Raw genomic sequence first — 27,736 nt, 5'->3', positions numbered from 1 at the left:
AATTGGATTTACAAATCCTTATAATAGGTTATTTTAATCTGAAATGGGCAATTTTTCACCTTTTGGTGCATTAAGTATATGTTGATGCTAATTATTTTTGAAAATCTCTCATATTTGAAGTGCATGACTTTTACTTGTAACAGGGTGTTTGTACACTGTTGCATTGGATAAGTAAAAGGCCAGAGTACTTCTTTTAAGTTAAACATTAAAACTAAATACATTTTCTTCCCTTCAAGTTAGTAAACATATTGAATGTTTGCACCCCCGACTCTATATTCTCACTTTATTATTTAAACATTCCCATGGGAGCCTGTCGTGAAAACTATTCAATTGGTCCCTTTTCTTTTTTTATGACCATGCGTGCTGGCAGCATGCCGGCGCCGTGACCTCTTTGGCTGAGCCGCTCCACAATGAGAGAAAAGCTCCGTCAGGTCCCGGAATAGAAATCCCGCGTCGGTGCGAGGGAACCGGCGGGGACCTTTGCTCACACTGAAAGAACCTAATGGATTTTTTTTTTAAATTTACGCCTACCAGACGACACACTTTTATTAGTCGGGCCCCGCCCCCTCCCGTCGCCTTTCTCCGCATGCGCGCGCGCGCTCGCGCTCTAAATTCAATCTCACCTGTTGACGCCAGCAGCAGCGGCTCACACTGCTCTGTCAGTGCTGCCCGGGAGTGGAATTAAATCAAACCAGGTGGAGATAAAACCAAAATAAAAAGAAGACGTGGCTGTCGGAGTAACTTAACTTGACTCCGAGTGCCTCAAAGTGAACGCGCGTAAAGGAGTTCGCCCGGAGTGACGTCTCGCCACGGGTTTCTTTTTCCGCGTTTGCTCCCCCCGGTAATGTCGCGCGGCGCTGCCCCCGGGTTATGAATTGGAGGACCCGCAACTCTCCCCGGTTTCCAGGTGAGTTTTCTTCAATTCTCGTGTTGTTATTCATTTGCGCTGTCAGCAGAAAGCTTCTCCCACCTCCAAACGACTCACACGGAGCTCGCGCGGTTCCTGTTGTGAATACTTCTTCTCGTAAAGTAGCCCTGACATGAACACTGTTGTATACTCCGCATCTACTCTTTCATCCCTCTGACAAAGGAGGGGTTTCACACAGCTGCCTGACTGTTGTGTGTATTCTCAAAGCTGGAACTGCCCGGGACTGAATGCTTCTGCCGTGAGTGTGAAGAAGTTCATTGATTCGTGCTAAATACGGGGTTTTGTTCAGACCTCGTCCCATGACCGGTGGAGCACTGTGGGGCAGAAGTGTTGGAAGAAAATATTCAACAGAGAGGGTAATTCTACCTTTAAAAATATATATATATATGAATTACCCTTTTTTTTGTCTGATGACCTTGAGATATCTCCTTATCTTCCCATCAGCACACAACAGGGTATATGGGTGGGAGGGTGGTGTGAGAGATTCCCTTGGTTTGGGAGGGTCTGCTGTCTAGGGAGCTCTGCCTTTTACTTATTGTCACACACACACACACACACACACACACACACACACAGGCGACTTGTTTTGATTGTCCTCGGACAATATCAGTGTCTGAGCCCTGCTGTCATTAATGGATCACTCTTTTCTTGCATCACAATGCCTAAAGACTTACTCTACTGAATGACTGTCGGTGCAGTTGGACCAGTACTGATGCCAGGAGTTTACCTTCAGGAGCAAGATGGGGAAGAGATTTTTCCCACGGCATACTGGACCTTCACCTCTGCATTTGTTATTGTTGTCACTGGGATTTTCTAATGCACTTAAGGCCCACAGGTAGAAGAAGGTCTCCAGGTGAAATGCAACAGTAAGCCAGCGTGCACAATACCAGGACTCCTGGTATTGTGGGACCCTGAAACTGCTTTGGCAAATCTTTAAACTTTTTTTGTTTTTGTCTGATTAATCTAAAACAAAAACATATTCAAACATATAAAATGGACGAGAGCAGAAAATCCTCATTAACCCCCCTCCTATTTCTTGCTTTTGTTAAATTACTTTACACAAATAATATATATATATATTCATTTTTATTCAACTGTACATTGCAGGAGTTACTTTGTTATGAAGCATTTACATTGTCTTTTAACAGGAAAACACAGTTCAACAGTTATTCTGCTCACAGCTGACCTGCTGAACTTGTTTGTTTTAAATTGGAGTAAAAAAGTTGACTGCAGAAGTGGGACACGGTGTTGATTTGCACCCTAAAGTGCAACATGTGGCCGAAGCAGCATTGCATTCTGGTCAATTGAGGCTACTCCTAGGGATGGATATAGAATATCAGTGTTTTTAGTTTTTCGATCGACCAAATACGATTTTCAGAGCCCAAAGTATGATAAACTCAACCTTTGAACAATGTATGTCGTTGTTATCTTTTCTTGCGCGTGACGCATGCATCTGTGGTTTTTGTGGTACTTGTGGTCGGTGGTAGGTGTCAGGCGGGTTGAACTGGCTCCTCACATTTTCCTGCTCACTCGCACGGTGACGATAGCTCCGTGGGAGCCAGCAGGAGCCACGCGCAGCAGCTCTGCTCTTTAATCTGTCAATGAATGTAAGAACAGGCCCATAAATATATCGGTTTAGAAGCTAATCTAGTGCAACATTTATTTTATTTTTTTACAACTTTCATTTCACATTAGTCCTTGACATCGAGAAAAGAAAAAGTATATAAATATATATATTATATATATATATAATATCTACAACAAAATAAAATCAGTACTCATCAAATTCATCCATATCCACATACAGACCCGTAACATTCCACCACATGTTTATACTTGTACATCTACCAGAGTAGGACCCAATGAGGAGGGAGGGAAGGACCAAACAATCAAACTAAATACAACCAAATGATAAGCATTAGATGCTAAATGAAATAACTAAAGAAAGGTAAAAGACATTAATGTGAAAAATAAAATAAAAATCAATTTCATACCCAGATTTGTCATAGACCAACATTAAACGTGTGTGTGTTGTATGCGTTGACATGATTTACACATGCGTGTAGCTGCTGCAGCCATTCGTTCCTCTTTGTACTGAAACCAATTAGTCTAAAATTAGACTTTATGTGTTTGTTTTAACGACGTTGTTAGTTTTAAATTGGAGTAAAAAAAGTTGACGGCAGAAGTGGGACACGGTGTTGATTTGCACCCTAAAGTGCAACATGTGGCCGAAGCAGCATTGCATTCTGGTCAATTGAGGCTACTCCTAGGGATGGACATCGAATATCAGTGTTTTTAGTTTTTCGATCGACCAAATATGATTTTCAGAGCCCAAAGTATGATTCAATTCAATTCAGTTTATTTGTATAGCCCAATTTCACAAATTACAAATTTGTCTCGGAGTGCTTTACAATCTGTACACATAGACATCCCTGCCCCAAAACCTCACATCGGACCAGGAAAAACTCCCAAATAACCCTTCAGGGGGAAAAAAAGGGAAGAAACCTGGAGGAGAGCAACAGAGGAGGATCCCTCTCCTAGGATGGACAGATGCAATAGATGTAATGTGTACAGAAGGACAGATTTAGAGTTAAAATACATTCAATGAATATGACAGAGTGTATGAATAGTTCATAGTAGGCATATTCCACGATGGAGACCTCCACGATCCATCAGGCAGATGGCGGTGGGGAGGAGGAGTGGGCCGAGTCTCAACAGGACAGTGGCGTAGTCATGAGCAGGAATTCCACGACCCAGACGATCCATCAGGCAGATAGGATCTATGCCGTCTCATAGGGTCCGATGACCCCATGAGACGTAAAGTCAAAAGGACTTCCGGGGAGAAAGCAGAGTTAGTAACGTGTGATGGAGAGATGAACATTCATCCTTAAGGAGAGAAAAAGAGGAGATAGGTACTCAGTGCATCCTAAACGTCCCCGGCAGCTATAAGCCTATAGCAGCATATCAAGGGGCTGGACCAGGGCAAACCTGATTCAGCCCTAACTATAAGCTCTGTCAAAGAGGAAGGTCTTAAGTCTACTCTTAAACGAGGTGACTGTGTCTGCCTCCGGTACTGAAATTGGAAGCTGGTTCCATAAAAGAGGAGCCTGGTAAACAAAGGCTCTGGCTCCCATTCTACTTTTTAAGACTCTAGGAACTACAAGTAGTCCCGCATTTAGTGAGCGTAGCTCTCTAGTGGGGCAATATGGTACGACAAGCTCCTTAAGATATGATGGAGCATCACCAATCAAGGCTTTGTAGGTTAAGAGAAGAATTTTAAAAGTGATTCTTGATTTTACTGGGAGCCAGTGCAGAGCAGCTAGTGCAGGAGTGATGTGATCTCTTTTCTTAGTTTTAGTGAGAACACGAGCTGCAGCATTCTGGATCAACTGGAGGGACCTAAGAGATTTATTAGAGCAGCCTGCTAATAAGGAGTTGCAGTAATCCAGTCTCAAGTAACGAACGCGTGAACCAATTTTTCTGCATCTTTTGAGACAAGATGTGCCTGATTTTGAAATATTACGTAGATGAAAGAATGCAGTCCTTGAGATTTGCTTTACGTGGGAGTTAAAGGACAAGTCCCGATCAAAGATAACGCCAAGATTCTTTACAGTGGTGTTGGATGCCAGGGCAATGCCGTCTACAGAATCCACATCACCAGATAATTGATCTCTGAGGTGCTCAGGGCCGATTAAAATTACTTCGGTTTTGTCTGAGTTTAACATCAAGAAGTTGCAGGTCATCCATGTTTTATGTCTTTAAGACATGCTTGAATTTTACAGAGTTGGTTGCTCTCCTCTGGTTTTATCGATAAATATAGTTGAGTGTCATCTGCATAACAATGAAAGTTTATGGAGTGTTTCCTGATAATATTGCCCAAAGGAAGCATGTATAAGGTAAATAAAATTGGTCCAAGCACAGAACCTTGTGGAACTCCGTGATTAACGTTGGTGGTTATCGAGGCCTTATCGTTTACAAATACAAACTGAGATCGATCTGATAAATAGGATTTAAACCAAATTAGTGCCGTGCCTGAAATGCCAATCGACTGCTCCAGTCTCTGTAACAGGATGTCATGGTCAATGGTGTCGAATGCAGCACTAAGGTCTAACAAGACCAGGACAGAGAGGAGTCCTTTATCTGCTGCCATTAAGAGGTCATTTGTAATTTTCACCAGTGCCGTCTCGGTGCTGTGGTGTTTTCTAAATCCTGATTGAAATTTCTCAAATAAACTATTATGATGTAGAAAGTCGCACAACTGATTTGCGACCACTTTCTCAAGGATCTTGGAGAGGAAGGGAGGTTAGAGATCGGTCTGTAGTTAGCCAATACCTCTGGATCCAGAGTGGGCTTCTTCAGGAGAGGTTTAATAACAGCCACCTTGAAGGAGTGTGGTACGTGGCCTGTTAGCAGAGACACATTGATAATATCTAATAGAGCCGCCAATTAAAGGCAAACGTCTTTAAGCAGCCTCGTCGGATGGGGTCCAAGAGACAGGTAGACGTGTTCAAGTAGAAACCGTTGAAAATAATTGGTCACGGTTGATAGGAGAAAATCCTCCAAATATACACCAGGGCATACAGCGGTTTCCAAGGCCATTCCACTTGAGGACAGATTGGCACTGGTTATGGGCAAGAGATTATTAATCTTGTCCCTAATAGTTAAAATCTTTTCATTAAAGAAGTTCATAAAGTCATTACCACTAAGGTTTATAGGAATGCTCGGCCCACAGAGCTGTGACTCTCTGTCAGCCTGGCTACAGTGCTGAAGAGAAACCTGGGGTTGTTTTTATTTTTCTATTATTGATGAGTAATAGGCTGCTCTGGCATTACGGAGGGCCTTCTTATATGTTTTAAGACTATCTCGCCAAACTAAGCGGGATTCTTCGAGATTAGTTGAACGCCATATGTTCAAGCTTTCGTGACGCTTGCTTCAGTTTGCGGGTCTGAGGGTTATACCAGGAGCAAACCTCCTCTTCCTCACTGTCTTCTTCTTCAGAGGGCTATCGAGTCCAGTGTCATTCTCAGAGAGCCTATGGCACTGTCAACAAGATGATCAATCTGGGACGGACTAAAGTTAGACCAGGAGTCCTCTGTTATATTGAGACGTGGTATCGAATCAAATACAGAAGGAATCGCTTTAAATTTAGCTACAGCACTATCAGTTAGACATCTAGTGTAAAACTTTTGACTAACGGAATACACTCCGTAGTATAAATTCAAAAGTTATGAGGTTGTGGTCTGACAGAAGAGGATTCTGTGGGAAGACGTTCAAATGCTCAATGTCAATGCCATAAGTAAGAACAAGATCAAGCGTGTGGCCAAAGCTGTGAGTGGGTTTCTGTACTCTCTGACAGAAGCCAATCGAGTCCAACAAGGAGATGAATGCAGCACTAAGGCAATCATTATCAACATCCACATGGATATTAAAATCTCCAACAATAATAACTTTATCGGTTTTAAGAACCAAACTTGATATAAATTCTGAGAATTCAGATATAAACTCTGAATATGGACCTGAATATGGACAAATCGAATTGGCTGTAGTGTTTTCCAGGTTGGATGTGAAAGACTAAGAACAAGGCTTTCAAATGAGGTGTAGTGTAATTTTGGTTGAGGATTAATTAATAGGCTCGATTCAAAGATGGTTGCTACTCCACCTCCTCGACCGGTGCCTCGAGGAATGTGAGTATTAATATGACTTGGAGGAGTCGATTCATTCAGGCAGACATATTCTTCATGGCTCAGCCAGGTTTCAGTTAGGCAACATAAATCAATGTGATTATCTGATATTAAATCATTCAGTAACACAGCTTTAGATGACAGAGATCGAATATTTAGGAGACCACATTTAATAGACCTATTTTGTTGCACTGCTGAAATAATTGTGTTAACTTGTATAAGGTTATTGTGTACGACTCGTCTTCTGCTTACTTTTGATTTATTTAATTGAAGTGGCCGTGGGACAGACACAGTCTCTACTCTAAACTCAACCTTTGAACAATGTATGTCGTTGTTATCTTTTCTTGCGCGTGACGCATGCATCTGAAGGTTTTTGTGGTACTTGTGGTCGGTGGTAGGTGTCAGGCGGGGTTCAGCTCCCTCTCTGACAGCTGAGTGACGGCCAGAACTGGCTCCTCTCACCTGCTTTTCCTGCTCACTCGCACGGTGACGATAGCTCCGTGGTCCTCGGCGCCGAGCCAGCAGGAGCCACGCGCAGCAGCTCTGCTCTTTAATCTGTCAAACGACAGCGTGCGCTTCTCCTGAATGTAAGAACAGGCCCATAAATATATCGGTTTTAAGGAAGCTAATCTAGTGCAACATTTATTTTATTTTTTTACAACTTTTTATTTTGCATTTTCCACAAACACATTAGTCCTTGACATCGAGAAAAGAGAAAAAAAGTACATATAAATATATATATTATATATATATATAATATCTACAACAAAATAAAATCAGTACTCATCCAAATTCATCCATATCCACATACAGACCCGCCCAACATTCCCACCCATCCCCTCCCACATGTTTATACTTGTACATCTACCCTCCAAGAGTAGGACCCAATGAGGAGGGAGGGAAGGACCAAACAATCAAACTAAATACAACCAAATGATAAGCATTAGATGCTAAATGAAATAACTAAAGAAAGGTAAAAGACATTAATGTGAAAAATAAAATAAAAAATCAACAGACATTCATTTCATACCCAGATTTGTCATAGACCTAGTGCAACATTTAAACGTGTGTGTGTGTGTTTACTGTATGCGTTGACATGATTTACACATGCAGGTACGGCGGTGTAGCTGCTGCAGCCATTCGTTCCTCTTTTGTACTCGCAGAAACCAATTAGTCTAAAATTAGACTTTATGTGTTTGTTTTTTTAGCAGCTCAAGTACAACGACGTGGCGAAAGTTGGGACTTATATTGGACAATAAAAATAGGGAAATGACTTGTGTTTGCTGAAAAAATACAGAAGATACTAATGAGATGATGTCCGGTCCTGTTATCGAACCGACTGTTTTAAAGACCGGAGATCTGCTCTGTTTGATTGAAGCCGCGACCTTCAACCGGGGCCAACAAAATTAATATGTGACTTCCTTGTAGGTCACATGGCTTAATAGCCGGTTCTGGTCTTATGACAACTCAAGAAGCACTTTGACATCTGGACTGTGGATGCAACTCTCGTCTGTATCACGCCTCTGAGTTGAAGGCGATGCAGTACAACACAGTGAACACGACATTATTTCACAACCTGCTAATCCTCTGAAAAAATGTGAGTCTTTAATCCTAACATGACAGTCGGATTTAGTGGAGGTATTTATTGTTCACGGTTTTCAACGTCTGCATCTAATCCAATTTAATTGCAATGCGCAGTTTTATTGTGAAAGAACAGAAAAAAGAACTTCCTGCACTCTGTTGCTCACTGGTACTTTCGGTAAGTTTCGGTCCTCTGACCTTCATCGGGGTCAAAATCCATACGTGTGCTAGTTTTACTGGATGAAATGTCCCAAACACAACAAGTGATCGCCAGTGAGCAGGACGTTTTGGCTTTGGTTGTTTTAACGTAAAACAAAGGGGAAGGATCAACCTTTTTGATATTGTGCCAAATTGTAAGTTGCAGGGTTCGTACGGTCATGGAAAACCTGGAAAAGTCATGGAATTTTAAAATGGTAATTTCCAGGCCTGGAAAAGTCATGGAAAAAACTTAAATCACAAAAGTTTTGGAAAAGTCATGGAAATTTGTTATGTTCACATGTTCATTTACGTCGAGTTTAAAATAATTCATATGTTTTTGAAAGGGAGACACTCAAATTATAAGCCGGCGTACGCCAAGTCCAAACAGATGGATTTGCACATAAAGGATAATAGTTTGATTAAAAGAATAAACATTGATATAAGTGTTTCTAAGAATAAACATGAATCGTAATGTTTATTCTTTTAATCAAACTATTGTCTCTCATTCATTTAAGGTATATTGTATGCCTTGTAATTACCTTCGCATTGAAAATGCGGAAGGTTATGTTTTGATCGCCGTGTATTTATTTATTTATTTGTATGCGTGTTCCTCGCATAACAAAAAAAGTTTTAAACCGAATCGCATGAAATTTGGTGGGATGATTGGTTATTATCCGGGGAGCATTTGATTAGATTTTGGGATTGATTGGGTCAAAGGTCAAGGTCATGAAAAGGTCAACATCTTCTTGAATCGCATGAAATTTGGTGGGATGATTGGTTATTATCCGGGGAGCATTTGATTAGATTTTGGGATCGATCGGGTCAAAGGTCAAGGTCATGGAAAGGTCAACATCTTCTTTTTACCATAGCACGGTCAATTTTTATCCAATTGGCATGCAACTAATGCCAAAATGGTCATAATTCAAAGCCCAATCTTGTGATATGCGAAGGTTTGCGCTCTACCGAGTGCCCGTTCTAGTTCTCATTGTTTGAATACTACATTTTCAAAAAGTTTTCATGTACACACCGAGATTTCAGTTTGGTCATGGAAATTTGGTTTAAAGTCGTGGAAAAGTCCTGTAATTCCATTGGTCAACATGTGTACGAACCCTGAAGTTGTGCTTCAGAGCACGGCGCTACCACCCATCGCCTACTTATTCCACTGCACAGTAGCCAGAGATCCGTCCCCATCGGGTCAAAGCTCAACTCGGACCTCCCCGTTATTATGTCATTCGATTCCACACAACCCTCCATTGATATCCGATCAAGTGTACGTTGTAGTTGGATTTAACTGAGAGCGGCTTGACCTCCAAAGCTCCGCTTCTGCGGATTAATTCGGCGTTGTACACTTGGCCTCTCTTTACGGGGCCGTGTTTCTCACATGCTCTATAGGTGTGACATGTTAACGCATGGTGACGGGCTGTAACCGACATGTACGCCACGGAGCATACCACGTCAGCTCTTGTGTCCCGGGTGTGTGTGTTGCTGATGGAATATTGCCGTTGTCGGTGTTGACTTCATTTATTTTTTGTGTACATAATGCTTAGCCCCACTTTTCCCTTCATCCTGGCACACGGTCATTTCTGGGTGCTGCCGTGTGTTATTTTCATAATTTAGGAGCTAAATGATGTGCTAATTGTGTGTCATCTCCAACCTGTTTTCATTGGTCAGAACTGACTGTCAACTGTAACTGACACTTCATTAATATCACTCTTCATTAGAGCCTGAATAATTGAAAGCCTATTTAAAATATCACGGTGCACGGATAGATAAATAAAAAGCAGCAGACTGGACTGGATTTAGTCACGCAGCAGAAAGTGTTTTTCTTGATTGATTTTATCTGCATTAAATTAACTCAATCACACAAGTGATAAGGATGGAGCAGAAGGCTGAAACGTGGAGCCTCAGAGTGAAAGTATAGGAGAGACACGACTGGTAGACGACATGACACGAGCCTCTCACACTGGTCCGACTGGGATTGTGTGTGATGGCGAGTCGGTGTGTCGAACTCCTCCAGGTTTTATTTTGAGAGATGTCTTGTGTCTTGTGTCGTCATCCTCTGGGTCATCGTTGCATAACTCATCCACAGAAACAAACCCACGCTCTGTTTACTCCCTCTCCGCTATCTGACTCTCCAGAGGCGCTCGCTCCCCTCACCGCAATCGAGTCCAATTATTTTGGCCACAAAAATATTTTTTGTGTGTGCTTTGATCCGACTGTCAGGCCGAACTCTGGCCGTTTTTCACGTGCTTTAAAAAACACGTTCGACATAGTTGGTGACGGCCCCACCGTCTCCTACGTTCTCACTTTCTCTTGTTTATTTAGGGCATCGGTTGATTAACCTGTTGTTGGATTTAACAAACCACTGTTCCAGGAAAAGCTGGACTTTACTCGTGGATGCACCACTCTCTCTCTCTCTCTCTCTCTCTCTCTCTCTCTCCCCGCTCCCCAGGGTTGACGGTCTATCTTAGTGGACTTTAGCTGGAGGGCAGATGGCGAGCGCCAGCACTGATGTTTGTTTATGAATGTAATCCGGTCTGCCTCCTTTTCCCCAGAAATTGTCAACTTTTACTGGAAGGAAGAGAATGCAGAAGAGAGAAGTGATCAAAAACTCACTTTTACGAAATGATAATCAATCGATACCAAATTCATTTTATATATATATATATATATATACATATTATTTATTTCCACACACACATTTGTATGTATGTACATGGAGAATTCATGACTTTTTAAATTAGCTTCCATGTCATGAGACCTTGAATATCAGTTACTCTTACTCCATAGATAGACCATGGAATATTCTCATAGATCATTAATACATTTTTTTCCTCGACGTTCATGTGACATGTAGTCATCAGTGACATTTATTCTTCGTGTACGTGATCGCCCTGCCAGTCCTGAAAGAGAGGGAGCTATTTAAATGTTCTCTTGATCACTTTGTCTTGGTTTGTTTGTCTTGGAGCAGAAATAATAATCTGATCAGATCAGTTATAGTCATAATTAACTTTAATATTTTTGGACTCCGGGCACACAAATAATCGTGTAGAGCTCATTTTGTACAGCAGATTTCACTCTTTTTCACCTGGACCCCAGTTTATGGATGTTGATGATCCACCATTAAATTCAGCCAGTTATTACACACCGGTGTTAGAAGTGCACCGATAACAATATCCCAACGACGAGAAATATTATTTTTATAATATATAATGGTATTATTTTCCTCTGTTATCGTTATTCTATATCCATGGACACCTCTGTAAAGTTGCATATTTGGTGCATCACCAGAAACGAGCCTTTGACCCCCCCCTCCCTCTCCGTGCCAGTGTGCCAGTCGTTGTTGGGAAGCCCTCACTCGTATCTCAGCTGTATATTTATCTCCGTGCTTCCACTCCGCCTGCATTCCCTGCAGCCTAATGCGGTCTGAGGGAGAGAGAGAGAGAGAGAGGGCACAGAGGGCGAGGGAAGATGGTGGGAAAAGGTTGGACAAAAGGGAATCAAACAAGTATTTCCCATAAAATAGGTTTTGGTCTGTGCATGTGGAGAAACCACAAAGTAGAGGACTGAATAGAGGGAACCGGATGATCTGGGCCTTTAGGTCGACACATTCCTAAACGAAGCGGGAGTGTAAACGCCATACAACGTGCATGTTTGCTCTGGTAATTTGCAAATGTATGTGGCGGAACAAAAAAGTACAACATAAAAGTACTTCAAAGCCAATCCTGATGTGCTCCAATATGTTTATTTGTAGTATTTTATCAATTGTGCACATCAAAAGACTATTGTGTGTTACTCTTTGTGTCCACACACACACACCGGAGTGTTTAAAATACAACCACAAAGCACCGCCCACATCTCTGCCCTTTCTTTCGTTATTGTTTCCTCTATACCGTAAAGTGTTTTCTCCATCACAGGCTGGTTTCTGGAAACAGGTGTATGTGTGTGTGTGTGTGGGGGGGGGGGGGGTTCTGTGTTTTGAAGTGGCTGCCAGCTACCACTCGGCTGTGAACTCCCCTCTGTGAGCGGTCACCCGATCTCTGATACGCCTTCAAACATGCAGCAGATTAGATTACCACTATGCTCTCACGAGCCGCCTCCCCTGTCCTTGCCTTTTCAGAAATGCCCCAGCGTAACATGGAGAGCACCAGGGGCCAGTGGCAGCAGGGGCCGCGGCCGCCGTGGCTCCCCAGACTGGCCGGAGTTCAGAGCCCCGCCTTCTCGGGGGCGGAGTCGGATATAGAGAGCAGCAGCACGGAGTGTGAGCGGGTGAGCGGTATGAGATGAAGCTGATGATGATGGGGGGGTGTGGGACATGAGGCCCTCTTCTGTAGCTGCATGTTAGAAGAGATATGCGTCTCGCAATTAATCCAGTGAATCATCCCGAGATTGTTTACTAACTTGTTTACTGTTTGTAAAGCTTGCATGTGGTCACTTCTTCTGCCTTATCCCCTTTTTTCTCTCTGTCAGTCCTTCATTAAGAAGCTGGAGACGGGCTCACTGAGGGTCCTTCCGTCGCCCTCACTCCTCCAGAAGCGAATCGCAGAGATCGACCAACATAAAGAGGAGCTAAAGATCGAAGTGAGCATGTTGGACGTCCGTGGCCCAATCACAGACGAGCACAACGACATCTTTTTGTTTCGTCACATTAAAGGAAAACTGATGTCGTTTTTTTAATGTAGAACAGACTACTGAGGGATTTTTACTTCTTTTTTTTCCTTTTTTTTAACAGTTTTTGACATTTCCTAGACTTCAAAAATAATTAAAAGCGATAACTGCAGATGAATTTATCTGAAAATATGTTTTATGAAATAATGAATATGTAAGCTTCACGTTAAAGGAATGCTTCACTCCCGAAACAATCTCTGATTTACCGAGACGTTTTATACCAAGGGGATTTTCAATAGTGAACATGCTTATGTTTAGGAAGTAATGAGCATGTGATGGATAAATAACATTTTAATTGTACTGCACATTTTCATATAGTTTTGCTGCTAATCGCTGTTTTGCTTCAGTTCAACAAGACTCTCCGTCATTTGATTATCTGTTCACAGTGGAGAAAAACGTACGTTTTCTTCAATAATTCAGTCTAACAAAGGATGAGTAATTGATATGCAAATGGTTTATGGTGAAGTATTCTTTTAAGGTTTCTTAATTCCCTCTGACTGCTGCAACAACTGAACAACAGTGTTCAAGGAAACGGTGATCTTTGATTGATGTGCTGACGTCGGCACATTTCGGTCTCCGAGCTGAACATTGACACGGTCACGCTACAGGAATGCTTATCTCTGACTTGCTCGGGTCAGTAGGATTCCGCTCAGTGGAGTCTGCTTGTCCTTTCAGCTGCAGCTGGAGATCGCCCTGCTGCAGGGAGAGCTGCAGACGGAGCAGACGCAGCTGCACAGACACACCCAGAAGCTGCAGGCTCTACAGCAGCAGCAGCCCGGCAAGAAGGAGACGCACAGACACACCAACAGAGTGAAGGTATCCTGTAATAATAATTATTATTATTATAATTATTATAATAATACAATATCAGAGGTGTTCAGTTGTTACGAATATGTTGCATTTGTGATTGTATTTGTTCTTCTGTCGTGATTAGTGACCAACGAAGTAATAGTGTTGATTGTAATATTTAAAAGGCTTATTATGGAAAGCCATTTTATTCAGTAATGAATAGATACACACACATTTACACAAATATGGAATACACTCTGAAGTAAATAAATGAGGCAAATATGAGTATATCAATAGGTTTTTATTCTTTGTTTTAGACCTCAGTTATTTGAATGTAACAGATGAAAGTCCCCTCAAATGAACAAATGTAGTTCTTTGAAAAAATTCCTTATTGTCACAAATAAGCCGATGAAAAAAGTTTTTTTAAAGTATACACACATTTTGCATATAAATGCATCAATATATTTTTTTATTTATCTATGTAACTATATTGATTCATTTATGCCACATTTGTGTTTGTTTATATATGTTCTACCTCATTTATAGACCACCGGTTTATTTGTTTATTTGCTTCCTTATTATTGCATTTTTTGGATTAAAGTTTGAGGACACAATCAAAACAGAAAAAAGTTGCCGTGTTGGCACACGTAGAAATGTGTGGGCTCCGTCATCGTCCACTAACATAAACACAAGATCATGTATCCGATAAGTCGGTTCCCGTGAAGAGACGGTCGGAGTCGAGCTGGTTTTGAAGCCGTCTGCAGTCATCCAGAACAAACTCTGTTCACATGGTTTGGGACATGTACTTGTGAAAGGATTGTGTTCCCCTTTTAAACAATTAGGTGATGACTGTACTCTTACTTTACGGTCTGTAACTGCAGGAGCGAGAGAGTCTGGAGGAGGAAAGACGGAGGTTGGAGGCACTGAAGGGGCGGTGTGAGGAGAAGGAGCAACTGATCCCAAGTCAGCCAGAGAGCCAGAGAGAAGGGCTAACACTGCAGCTGCAGCAGGTGAGTGGCTGAGCTGCGCGCAGGAGGCTCTTCATGAATGAAGCAACGCGAGAAGAGCATGTTTGACCACGGCGTCTTAAATATATTCATGTTTAAAAATGGACTTAGCAACATTTCCGCTTCATAGTTCTCGTGCCGCAACTCGTAGACCGCAGCAGCAGCACAAAGTAGACGTGCATGTTTTATTTTTCTGTGATTCACAAAAAAAGTTTAAAACCTCATTCAACAACAGTAATAATCTGTAAAATATCCCGCTCTCTTCATTCACGTCTCAATGAATGTATTTAAAAACACAATCGACTGCCCACAGCTATCAGTCCAGATTTGAACCTTTTTAATATATTGATTTAAAATATCAATTGACCCCGTCATGTGGTGAACTATATTGTCGTGGCCATTTGTCTTTAGAGATCAAATAAAACTATAAATCAAATTGCCACTGACGCACTGTGGGTTTTGGAGTTGACGCAGTCAAAAAAGAAAGTAATGTCCATTTCCGTATGTCATTTCTTCTTATAATTTATTTACGAAACAAACAAAAAGAACAAACAAAATGTTGACACTACCTCTCGTGTGCTGGTATAAAAAAACACATAGGCGACCCCGGTGCGTGCTGGTCCTGAAACTACCCACATCTACATATAACCACAGGTGCCCAGTGTTACCCAATCAGTGAACCTAAAACTCAATATATTTAAACAATAATCACAATGAATTAAACTAAACTACAACTATCATAAAAAACAACTCTAACATATCAAAATATAACCTAAATAAGCAATAAATGAGCAATATTACTTTACAATAAAACTAAATACAAATGTCAAAATAAATAGTTCCAACATATATATCTTTATTTTGTAATGATTTCATTCATTAAAATCATTATTCTGATTTATTGCTGATTATGGCTTACAGCTACTCAAATATCCTATCTCTAAATATTAGAATATCATGAAAAAGTATACTAGTAGGGTATTAAACAAATCACTTGAATTGTCTAATTAACTCGAAACACCTGCAAGGGTTTCCTGAGCCTTGACAAACACTCAGCTGTTATAAATCTTTTTTTTTACTTGGTCTGAGGAAATATTAAAATTTTATGAGATAGGATTTTAGAGTTTTTTAAGCTGTAATAAATATTAAAAGAATAAAAGGCTTGCAATATTTCAGTTGATTTGTAATGAATCCAGAATGCATGACATTTTTGTTTTTTTAATTGCATTACAGAAAATAAAGAACTTTATCACAATATTCTAATTTTCTGAGACAGTCCTGTATATATATATAAAATCTTGCTGCACTTTCTTATTCAGGAAGAAATGCAACAGATGACGTTGTTCTGAAACGGATACTTGTTGTGCCTCTTTGGCTCACGACTGTCTCAGATGCGAGGTGGTCCTGTGGATCAGATTCTGACTCCTACACTCAAGGTTTTTCGGTTGCACAAAGTGTGATTGTTCAGTACCTATTCAACCTGATGTATCAGCGTCTCAGATGTGGACACACACACACACACACACACACACACACACACACTGATAGACACAGTGCATAGGTTGTTTATTTTTCTTTGACAATGTGACGGAACAAGATGGGAAACCTCCTAGCTTTGTTTAGTGACGGGTTTGGGGGCAGTCCAGCAGCCAGATACGGGCCAGATTTATTGTGTTTATTTATTAACAGTCACACATGCACAAGAACCAGAGCGCAGGTATTTTGGTTATGTGACGATGGTGCCGTCCAGGATTTTTCTACTTTCATAGCCTCGACTAAATTCCTCATCCCTCAGTTCTGGATGCAGGAGAAAGAGGCGATGGAAGCGACGTGCCGGGCCTTTGAAGACTGGGAGTTTCGTGTTCTGGAGCTAGAGAGCGGCATCGATGAGGAGGATGCGAGCGCGGCGGACGAAGAGCAGGAGAGGCCGAGTGATGGGCACACGGAAAAGGAAATCTCTCGTCAGGAGCATGCGATCAAGACCGCGCAGGTAAAACACAGCGTGCGGTAGAAGGACTCTACAAAGACATCTGTATTTGTGAGTTTTGACAGAAGATTTAGCTACGGTCCAATTAAAAAGCTCGCCAGCGTTTAACCATGACATCAGAAGGTGTTCCTGTTATTTTGTCAACCCCTTGGACACGCATACAATGCCATAGAATATCTACTCTTTCTTGTTGGTTGCCGTGTAAATGTTCACCTATTGCTCACCTGTGTCCATGAAGGTTTTCTGTGTTTTCATTTGTTGCTGTCTGAAGCAATTGTATCGATAATAACTCGTTGTTAAAAGATAACTTTTAACAACCTCTATTCCTACAATCTTGAAGGATGTCCATCTCCCATCTCTCTATTATGTGTCCTTTAATGGACATCAAAGTATGTTCACTCGTGAATGTGAAGAGAGAGACAAACCCCTCCTAGAGATCCAACAGAAACCGTGACTGAAGCTGCTTTTCTTTTTTCCTTTTTGTCACTTGACATGAAGTAGTTTTTCTTTTTGAAATCTTCTGCAATTGTGAGCGTCTGAAATGAATCTTCTTCTTCTTCTCACGGTTAAAATAAGGAGGGCAGACCATAAAGTGCATTTTAAAGCCACACATCTGAGCTCCTCCTACAATAATCACAGAGCTGTTGGCGTTCATCAACAACCCTATAAATCTTCCTCGGGTCCTGTTTTTGCACCGCAGCCGAGTTAAAATCCTCTTTATTGGCTTATTAGCCCTTATTGACTCTCTGCCACATTGTATGCAGTAGCTCGTGCACATACACACAACACAATCTCCTCAAGACACAACCCATGGCTGGTATGCAGGCTAAGAGTCGCCCACCTTCCTCTCCCCCTCCGTTAAATCTTGACTCGAGCATGAACTCCTTCTCTCATTCTCACCCTGACACGTCACATGACTGTACGGCAAGCTTAATTACATCAGAGACCACCACGAGAGGGAAATGCAAAGAGCAAGCGGAAAGGAAGGCAGAGCAGCCAAGATTTTGTTATATTTTTAATAATCCACATTCAACCATGTGAGGAATTTAATATCTCTATCGCACTTATGGATTTTTAATTGGCAGAAGTCCACTGGTTATTAGTTACAGGTTGATTTTTGAATGATACAATTAAAATAAATATTATTGAGATTAGATTCTGTCTATCATATAAAAATAAAGTGAAAAATTGTCACCATGTCATGCAACTAAATAACATTACTTATCCTCGGCATTCCCGATACACTTCAAACCTTTTTTTGGGAAGCAGGAGGCATAAACAAAAGCCTGTGATTGGCCAGACCGTTTTGAATAGAGTCGGCTTGTTTGGACACACAGGCACTCTAAATGCAGAGAAAACTAATATACCTCACAATAAATTAGATTTACTGTCGACGCCAAGATAATGATTGGCATTGCTAAACAATTCTTTCTGCAGCTTTGTGACGGAGGGAGTCAAGAGATGGAACAAATTGCGAGGCAGTAAAAGTGTCCAGATTCCTGCCGTGAGGCGCCAACTGTTGAGACACTGGGGTCCGAGTGTGTTCCTTGTTTTGAAAGTGATTTATTGACCTCTACATTTATCTTAATGTCTCTTTAAATGACTGAAATGTAGAAAGTTATCTAGGGAAGTTGCATTTGCACATGCCGTCTCATATTCTTCAGCCAGGCTGTGAACGGTACAACCTCAGCATGGCTTACACAAAGTGGCGCTCTGAGGTTAATGATAACATTAGCATGCTAATATGCTAATATGCTTATGTTTTGCAGGCACACTTGTTTGCATGCCAACATCAGCTAATTAGCACTAAATATGAATTACAGCTGATCGTAAAGCAAAAGTTGTTTCAAAAGATGTGGACGTGGCGCTAAATACAAAGCGACTCATCCTCAGTGGGACATGAATGTCTGTCCGATTTATTTTGGGCAATCAGGCCAATAGTTTTCGAGACTTTTAACTCCAAACCACAAATGTCCGCCTCATCGAGGCACGACAGTGAGAAGTCCGGGGACACCCACAGTCGGAGGGATTCACCCCCTGGCGACCATGAATGTTTGTACACATTTTTAATGGCGATAGTTGTTGAGATATTTAAATCTGGAAGGCGACACTGATTACCATCCAAACAACCATTCACATTTAGCATGGCTAAAACAAGGGGGGTAAAAAACGAGTAGCTTCATTGACAAACTCTCTGTGGTCATTCTCACTCGGTCCAGAAGTCAGAAAAACACGTCTTGAATCTCATGTTTCTAAATAAATTCTAATAATTCAGTTTTTCTTTTTTAATAAATTTGCTAAAATTTCTACATTTCTGTTTTTTTCTGTCAAGATGGGCTGCTGAGTGAATATTAATGAGAAATAAAATGAACTTTTTTGGATTTTAGCAAATGGCTGCAATGAAACAAAGAGTGAAACATTTAAAGGGGTCTGAATACTTTCCGTACCCACTGTATGTAGTATGTATGTATGTATAATTAATCAATCACAAGTAGGAGCAGCTTTGGACTTGTGACCTCTGTTTACACTCTAACAAGAAGTTCCAAAATGGTTGTTTTTTTCCCCTTCGACGTGTCCAATTCCACAAGAACGCATGAAAATCGCCAATAAATTGGACGTTGAAAATAAGATGGAATTGTTCCTGAATTAGCTTGAGTATGTCCGAGGAGGAGTGCAGCGTGGGAGAAGAAGAGGAGGTTTGTGTGAGAGAGATGGGAGCTGACTCAGCTGCAGTGAGGCCCGATGACAGCTCCTGTCTGTCTGACTCTCTCTCTCTCTCTCTGTCTCTCTCTGTCAATGTTCCATCTGCTGTCCCAAGGTGCTGATTCATTATCCGTCATTACTTCTGAGTTCCACTCCCAGCCCTGCCGTCACGTGTCCCTCTCATCAACTTGCAAAAGCATTGTTTGATTTGCATTGCGTCCCGGCCGAGGGGGATCGGCTCGGCTCGGGCGCTCCGCACATCGCTCACACGTCGGGGATGTTTTTTCCAACCGCGACACGATGAAGAGATTAAGTAATCTGGGGCCGGCCCAGATGAATCCGACACAGCGGATGCCATTTATTTTTGAGGAAAAGGGACCGTGTGGCCGGCCACGCTGACGACGGGGATCATGTTGTGAATTTTCAGGAGCGAGTGCAGCAGTTTCAGAGCCAGCTGAAGGAGATGGAGAGGGAGAAGGAGAGGGAGTTGAACGCCTTGAGGAAGGAGAGGAGAGACCTCACCCACACGGTAAGAGACGGATGAGGTCGTGTTCTGTCTCTACAACCACGACTGGTTGAGTAATACTTCATTGTGAGAAGAAGGGAACCTGTGAATATTATCAAAGATGGCGATTGTGTGTAAACTAGTTTGACAAGTTTATTTGAACGTCTACATTCGAAGGATAGAATTGATTCACAAGTTTTGCCTTTTCAAAAAGTTTCCAGAGTGGAACAAATGTGCTGTTGTATTCCTGTAGATTTATACATTTACTCTTATGTGACTCTTTAAGAAACTATTTTTTTTAAGAGTGCAGATTATTAATCGTTTGCGCCTAAGATGTTCTGGAGCAGTTGAGTAACTTACCTGTCTGTACCGGCTGTGTTTTAAACTGCCTTAACTTTTAACCAATGGAGAATAAGGTCAAAGGTGTCTATTATGACCCGACTTTAAACTTGAGCGCATTTTATCGTTTCCATGGAAAGTCTTTTGAGATGCGTCATCTGTTTTTTTTAGAGAGATCAAAATGTCCACATCGCCTCATAATAAGTTGGAAGTCAGTGATTTTGTTTATTTATATTACAAGTGTTACAGAATAAGGATTGATTTCACACTCGGCCTCCGGGTGCCAAGCTCCAAAAGCATAATGTGACTGCGGACGGCCCGCCCCGCCATGCTTTACCAGTGTGTAGTATGATTACTCGCTTTTTCTTTTGTGATTCACTCGGTCACAAATTAGACTGAGCTGGGAGGAGTCAAATGCAAATCAGACATAGAGAGAGAGAGAGAGAGAAAGTGATAGAGGGAGGGAAGGAAACAAATAGAGGGAGGAGTAAGCTATGGGAGGGAGTGTGTGTGAGTGAGAGGGAGAGAAGGCGAGCTGGGAGAAGTTCCACATCCTTTTGACGTGCGGTAAGCCAACAGGAAACAAATTGCCTTAAACCGATGCTTGCGGCTGGCGGGCGTTAATGTTGTCTTTGTCATAAAATCTGCCTTCATGTTTGGCTCATCTGCTCCAGGGTTTGAGAGAACAGGGGAGGTCAGAAAGGAGTGGCAGCGCGGAGGAGGAGACGAAGGAACGACACGGTGTCAGACGAGTGTAAACGACCACAATAAGAGCTCGAGCAGCATGCGTTTAACTTCTGACGCGCGGGTCGTGACGCTGTTCATACTGAGACGGTTATCGGATGGAAAAGGACTTGAGCAGTCGATGGTTTAGGCAAAGTGACTCTGATTTGGATTTCAACAACACTGTCATCTGTAGCTCAGAGTTCTTCGTGCCTCAGAGGCCGACGAGGGTTAAACTGTGGACTGCATGTGGCGGCTGAATTGCTCATGTGTTTCGTGAGTCAAGCGAAGAGGGCGGGTCAGAGGGAAAGATAGAGAGGCGATGATAATTTATTTCACGATCCTTCTTGGAAGTGGAGTTTTAATAGTCGGCCGGACGCGGTATGTCGGACGTGGCGGCTTTCATCGGTCGCCGCATTTCGTCCCTTTTTCCACGCCGCTCACGTTCTTTTTTAGCTGTTCGTTTTTGTGACTGTCTTCACTTTCAAGTTAAATTTAATCTGGTCCTACAGGTTCTCAAAGAGAAGAAGCCGCTCACTGATTGGTCCAACATCACCGGCTCAGCCCCCTGCATGATGTCATTTTCCCCTCTGAGCGTTCACAAGCCTCCTCAGGTGTGCAGCGTGTTGCCGTGGATCCACGGCATGCGTTTCCAACTAACGAGCTATTTTCATGACAGATGTATTATTTATTTTTATTTTTATCAACGAAGCTATCAATTCTTTAATCTAGAAAATGTAAAAAAAGAAAAGGCCTTCAACATTTCCCAGAGACCTCTTTAAAATGAAGATACTTTAAGTATGAAAGTCGTGAAAACCATCGATTAACAAAATAATTGCAGATTTAATATCCTTCAATAGACTATATCTTTCATCTCTTTATCTATAGCATATGAGATTTAAGTTGAAATGTTTAATTTTGTAGGACCCGGGCAAAGAATCAGTCGGCTTGCCCAGAAGACGCAGCTCGCATCGCAGCAGACTCAGCGACCGGCCGCTGTCGGCTCAAGGTGAGCTCCCGCTCTCCGTTTCCTTTTGCTCTGGTGATTGCTTAGGCTGAGAGACTATCGAACAACAAACACCCTTTCTCTCTCTCCACGCTCATTTTGTCTGACTGTTTGCTCAGTTCCCTCCCTATTAGTCAAATCAAAGGTGTGTCAGCAGAGGCTGTTATTGCGTTGGTGGAAAGCAGGATTTTCCTGTACAGACCGGATGAGCCAGAGAAGAGCCTTTTATACTCGATCGCCTCGCTAGTATATGTTTTACACCCACACACACACCTATCACTCACCAGACATCCCGGCAGCCTGATCGACAAGGTCGTGTCACGTCTTGCCAGGTGTGCTTCTCCCTCCTCGGGTTCCCAAAAGCCGTCACTGAAAATGATTCTTGATCTGAATATGATTCATCGCTCGGCGTTCTCCCACACCAGAGCTTATATAAACCTCGGTGACTGATGCATGTTCTACTCATGCATCTCTCTCTCTCTTTCTCTCTCAGGGCTGGTGAGGACACTTTCAGACAGCCAGTCCCCCGAGGCTTTCACCTCCCCCCACCCCTCCCGTCGGCTCAGCAACGGCCACATCGTCCACAGGCATGGCAACGGCAACGGCGGCGTGTTCCTCAGCCCGTGCGACAGCGCAACGAGCTCCCGCGCCACCAGGTCGGCGACTCCGCTGCTCGTTTGATGAGCTCTCTTCTTCTTCTTTTTTCACAGAAAGAAATGAAGAGTAGCTTTTTAAAAATATGTTTACTTCAGCATTTACATGCAAATGCAAGGGCGTGTTTGTTGCTTCGGCCCATGTTTGGTTGTGATAACAATGTGCTCATCGGAGCATTGTTGAGATCTGGGAGAGACGGCAACGTGTCGATAACGAGGTGTGATCGGGCAACGGAGGCGAGCAGGGAGACGATCAGATGTGTGCAGAACCAGACAAAGCTGTCCTACCTGGGAAGAGTTTAATATTCTGTCCCAGCTCTACTAAAAGTGGGCCCACTGTGTCAGTCATAGTCGGATAAAGTATGTGGATTTACAGTCGCAGATCTTATCTCGGTACATGAGTGTTATTGTTGGGGATGGTGATGATCGCCATGACGACAAAACATCAGACCAACCAGAAGAACCGTGTTTAGGAATCCTACTAATTTTGGCGTTCAGTATTTGACTTCTGGATTGTTTAGAGTACAACTGTGTGCATCCACAACTAATTCAGGAGCACTATTTGCTGTAGGTGTGTAAATGGATATCGCCATGAAATTTACCCAGTTTATTAATTATATTAAGATTTTAAATATTCAAATTAGGCATTTTCTATTGGTATTATTCGCAAATAGACAAAAAAGTAAAACGTAACAACAACACGTGTATTTTGGATTTTTTTCCCCCCCTAAAATCTGAAAAAGACTTACACAAGCAAAGTAGTCCAAAATCTCAAAACTGACCAGTGAATTAAAATAAATGTTTTTGTGGATTACAAAACTAGTCGGTAGCGTTGCAGTTAGTTGGTCATGCTATGTATTGTGTTGTATTGTGTCATGCACACATTGACTTATAACACACCTACAAATACTGTTCCAGGGGTGAAAAATGTGTCAGATATGAACATCATTTCTTCCAAAATTACAATGATTTGTCTGCAATGAAATGAAAGTGTAGTTATCAATACAGTGTTGCGCAATACTGTAGAAATGCAAGTTGACTTTTTGCAGGACTAAATGATGGACACATGACTCGTGTTTGTTCCGTGGCGTGCCTTTCTCCACACATTAGGGTTGTTTGTATCTTAACCGTAAATGTGTTTCGCCAGTGCATTTTATTTATTTTTTTCCGGTTTGATGAATCCTCCTCTTCCTCTCGCAGCCCGTCTCTATATGATCTCGTGGAGATCGAGAAGAAACTGAGGGAAGCCAAGGCGGAGAGAGAGAGGCTGCTCCGAGAGAGGGTGAGTCACCTGCCATGGGAAACGCTCGCCGACACCTCTAATCCGCCGCGACACCGCGCATTGGACACGGCTGTCTGGTCACTGACACCCACTCAGCTCGCACATGAGGGTCCAAGAGAACCGCCGGCAGATGTGTGGATGTTTGTGATGCGTGTTTGCAGCACTGGTGAATTTCAAGAATGTTGAGCCATATGTTTGTGAGTGAATGTGAAGTTTGAAAGGGGATTGTTACTGCTTCCTTTTTTGGGGATAATTCAGTTTATTTTGTTTAGCCCAGAATAAGAAATTAGAAATTATCCTCAGAGGGCTTTAGAATCTGTTCACATGCGACAAACCTGTCCCAGGACCTCACATCGGATCAGGAACAACCCTTTCACAGGGAAAAAGGGGAATAAACCTTCAGGAGAGCAACAGAGGAGGATCCCTCGCCCCGGATGGACAGAAGCAATAGATGACAGGTGTGACAACATATTCAATGAATATGACAGAAATTATTAATAATGAGCAGTAGGCATGGATCACGATCCAGAAAACCACGATCCATGTAACAGAAGGAGGTAGAGAGGAGGGGCATCAGCAGCGCTATGGCAGGAGGCTGGGCCCAGGGGGCAGGAGGCCGGAGGGAAAGACTGGTTCCACACACCTTGGAGGCAACGAGGCAAAAATAATTAGTAATGTGCATTGAAGAGACATGCATTTGTCCAGAAGGAGAGAGAGAAGAGGAGATAGGAGCTCAGTGTTTCCTAAGATGTCCCCCAGCAGCTTAGGCCCATAGCAGATGGCGATATGCGTATCAAGGAATCTATTGTACATACAACTGTTGGAGCGGGACCATCATTGTCTTTTTTTAAAGATGTGTTGCCCTAAAATCTTCACGTTGTATTCAAAGATGACACGCTAATCATTTTCAATGCGTACACCCAGGAAGAGCGCCGGTGGAGTTTGTTGGAGGAGAGAAGGCAGAAAGAGTTAAACTCTTCCCAAACCGAAGAAGAGCAGCAAGACAGCCCACGCAGTTCAAAACCAGAACCAGAGCCAGAACCAGAACCAGAATCGAAGGCCAGTTCTCCCCCAAACTCCCCAGAGGTATGTACCGGTACTCTATAAAATGTCAACCATATTGTAGTGTTCAAGATATTTTCTTATTCACCTTCTTACTCTGAGCACTAGACTGGAAAATAACAAAAATGAAAGATGGATGCAGTAGAACCAGATATAACGTCTTGTTTATTCCACTCATGCTTCTTCCTTGTCAAAACCTGACATCACCTACATCAGCTCTTCTCAAACTGGGCCTCAGAGCGACATCTAGTGGGCGCTGGCGGTATTACCAAAATATGTTTTTTTCATTTCAAAAGAAGGCTTTGAACAACTTTTACAGATGCAGCGGTATTACACAAAACCTAGTTTTCCTAGGACTAAATTCCACTAAATTTGTAGACTTTATATTTAATAATAATATGACTATTTTGGCCTGAGGAAAAAGTTAAGCAGACCGATATTTCCATACATGCACTAGAAAAGCCTAACGGGTCTTTTCAAGGCAAAAGGACACGATACAATACGAGAGGATACAATGTGTATCATCGGGCCCTCCATGTGTATCATCGGGCCCTCTGTGTATCAGCAGGCCCTCCAGCAGCACAGCCTGCCCCTCTTCCTCTCTCCCAACTTCGACCTCCGGGCCCACGTGGAGTCTCTGGGTCACGGAGTGACCGGCTGCATGGACCTGCGGCTGACGCCTCGGCGCTGCGCCGGCTTCCTGACCAAAAGAGGGGGGCGGGTCAAGACCTGGAAGAAGAGATGGTTCCTGTTCGACATGGACCACAAACGACTCGCCTACTATACAGGTCGGACTGGCTGGGAGAGTCGTGTGCACACGCACGTATTGCTTGTTTGCACGACTGTGTGTCGCACTAAGTCAAACGTGTTGTGACAGAACGTTGCGACAATAACATTATTTTTTTATTTTTATATTCGTTGTGCGTTGCCCCCAGAAGTGGCAAATAAATTTAATTTGGTTACATTATTTACTTTTATGTAACTTCTTAATGAGGACTTAAGATAATTATAAATCAGTTTAAAATTCATAATAAAGTTGCAGAGGAGTAATAATCTTCATGACTTTAATTATGTCCGTAAAGTCCTAATAAGTGTTTTTCTCCACTTTTTTCGTCTTCATTTGTTTCCCCCAGATTATGACGAGAGGAAGCTGAAGGGAGTCATCTACTTCCAGGCCATAGAGGAAGTTTACCTGGACCATCTACGAACCGCCGCCTCCGTGAGTTCATATTAATTTAATAAACACACCAAGTGACTCAGAAGAATGTTTCTAAGTCTGTGGAGTGATCCACCGGGCTGGATGCCAAATATCTGTACTCCATATCCCGGGGCAACACTTTGACGAACGCAGTTTAAAGTGAACGTCTGGAGTCAAAAATAAGATCTGCAGGCCAGTTTAGTTTAGTTTTAGTTTTTAGTTGGAGCAAGTTTTCAGCTGAACTAGAAATGCCTTCAAATGTCACGTGACCTGTTCGGCTTCTGAGAAAAACTGAAAGGACTGTGAGAGCAGCGATGATAAAAAGCTTCAATGAAAAGATTTGTCTCATAAAAGTTAAAATATTTTTTATAACCTTTTGGGTTTCAAGTGAAAGAATGCCCAATTTCTATGGTGAGATTAGTGACTGATCGGGAAGCTCTCTTCAGTCTAAATGCTTCTTCACCCTCATGTCTTTCTTTTATTATTTATTCCACGTGTGTTATGCGTGTCTCATTATTGCCGTCCGTCCCTTCCCTTCAGTCTTCGCGGCCCAGCCTGACGTTCTGCGTGAAGACGTACGACCGTCTCTTCTTTCTGGTGGCGACCAATCCGGTGTCCATGCGGATTTGGATGGACGTCATCGTCACGGCAACAGACGAGCACAGCCGTTATTGACCTCTTGCAGTAGTGACAGCGAAAAATACCAGCGAAGCCGCTGCATGCAGTGAGCCATCTCACCCAGCATGGGGGGGCGGTTTTGGGCTGAGGTCCACCTCGGAGAGCTGCTTCTGCTCCCGCACTGACGGATCTGTGGACGTGTGAGAGAGACGAGGAGGTGCAGTGGTTCTGGATGCCAGACAGAAGTGCTTGAAAAACACAGCAGAGGAAATTGTTACTTGACGCTTGAGTGGCAGCAGAGGTTCACACACTGAACCAAAAGCAGCTGGACACGTGGGAAGTCAGTTACTGGGAGGCTTCGGGCCTTGAGCCCTACCTCCCCCTGCTGGTCACAGTGCAGCATCACAGGACGAGTGGACACTACGACGCTACAACAGGGAGTGGACACAATAATAGCAACACTGTACAATATAGTGCAATCCAATAAAACAACCCAGCAATAAAACATCATATTAGACAAACAAAGAGGTCTTGTTTTTTTTAATGTTTTTTTTATTTCTTATTATTTTCTGTTGGATTGTTTTATATTGCCAGGTGTTTTTCTAAATGACATTTTCATGACGTAAGTTATTATTTGGAATTTGTTATGGGTTTGATATGCAAGTAAATGAAGGCGTACACTGTTATGAATGCACTATTAAATGTTTATGTTTTCCCATCATGCATGCGGTCTTCATGGATTAATGTCACACCATTGCAATGCCTGTTGGTTTGGTACCATTCTTCCAGATGTAGTCTCAAGAAATGT

At 42.5% G+C, this 27,736-nt stretch overlaps 1 protein-coding gene across 8 annotated transcripts; it reads left to right on the top strand.

The window, feature by feature from the left end:
* The first annotated feature begins 571 nt into the window (after positions 1-571).
* Positions 572-27,649, top strand: phldb3 (pleckstrin homology-like domain, family B, member 3). Of its 8 annotated transcripts, XM_056444538.1 has the most exons (16): positions 572-907; positions 1,091-1,166; positions 12,509-12,657; positions 12,859-12,969; positions 13,732-13,872; positions 14,727-14,855; positions 16,648-16,842; positions 19,970-20,071; positions 21,622-21,723; positions 22,034-22,118; positions 22,609-22,771; positions 23,969-24,050; positions 24,975-25,136; positions 25,678-25,900; positions 26,246-26,331; positions 26,851-27,649. In XM_056444538.1, exons 3-16 carry the CDS (start codon positions 12,511-12,513, stop codon positions 26,983-26,985), a joined length of 1,863 nt encoding a protein of 620 aa, XP_056300513.1. In that variant the 5' UTR covers positions 572-907; positions 1,091-1,166; positions 12,509-12,510; the 3' UTR covers positions 26,986-27,649. The 8 variants fall into 8 exon arrangements, with proteins under 8 accessions (XP_056300513.1, XP_056300507.1, XP_056300514.1 ...); XM_056444532.1 differs by lacking the exon at positions 1,091-1,166; XM_056444539.1 differs by lacking the exons at positions 572-907; positions 1,091-1,166 and adding an exon at positions 1,205-1,284.
* The last annotated feature ends 87 nt before the right edge of the window (positions 27,650-27,736 follow it).

The sequence above is a fragment of the Pseudoliparis swirei genome, chromosome 22, assembly GCF_029220125.1.
Source record: "Pseudoliparis swirei isolate HS2019 ecotype Mariana Trench chromosome 22, NWPU_hadal_v1, whole genome shotgun sequence".
NCBI lineage: Eukaryota > Metazoa > Chordata > Actinopteri > Perciformes > Liparidae > Pseudoliparis > Pseudoliparis swirei.
The sequence above is the reverse complement of the archived record's forward strand: the minus strand, read 5'-3'. Positions and strand labels throughout refer to the sequence as shown.

Coding starts and splice junctions, on each gene's coding strand:
- phldb3 (XM_056444531.1), top strand. CDS start 12,469: ATGCTCTCACGAGCCGCCTCCCCTGTCCTTGCCTTTTCAGAAATGCCC. Junction 20,072..21,621: donor GGAGAGACCTCACCCACACG/GTAAGAGACGGA, acceptor CTGGTCCTACAG/GTTCTCAAAGAGAAGAAGCC. Junction 26,332..26,850: donor ATCTACGAACCGCCGCCTCC/GTGAGTTCATAT, acceptor CCTTCCCTTCAG/TCTTCGCGGCCCAGCCTGAC.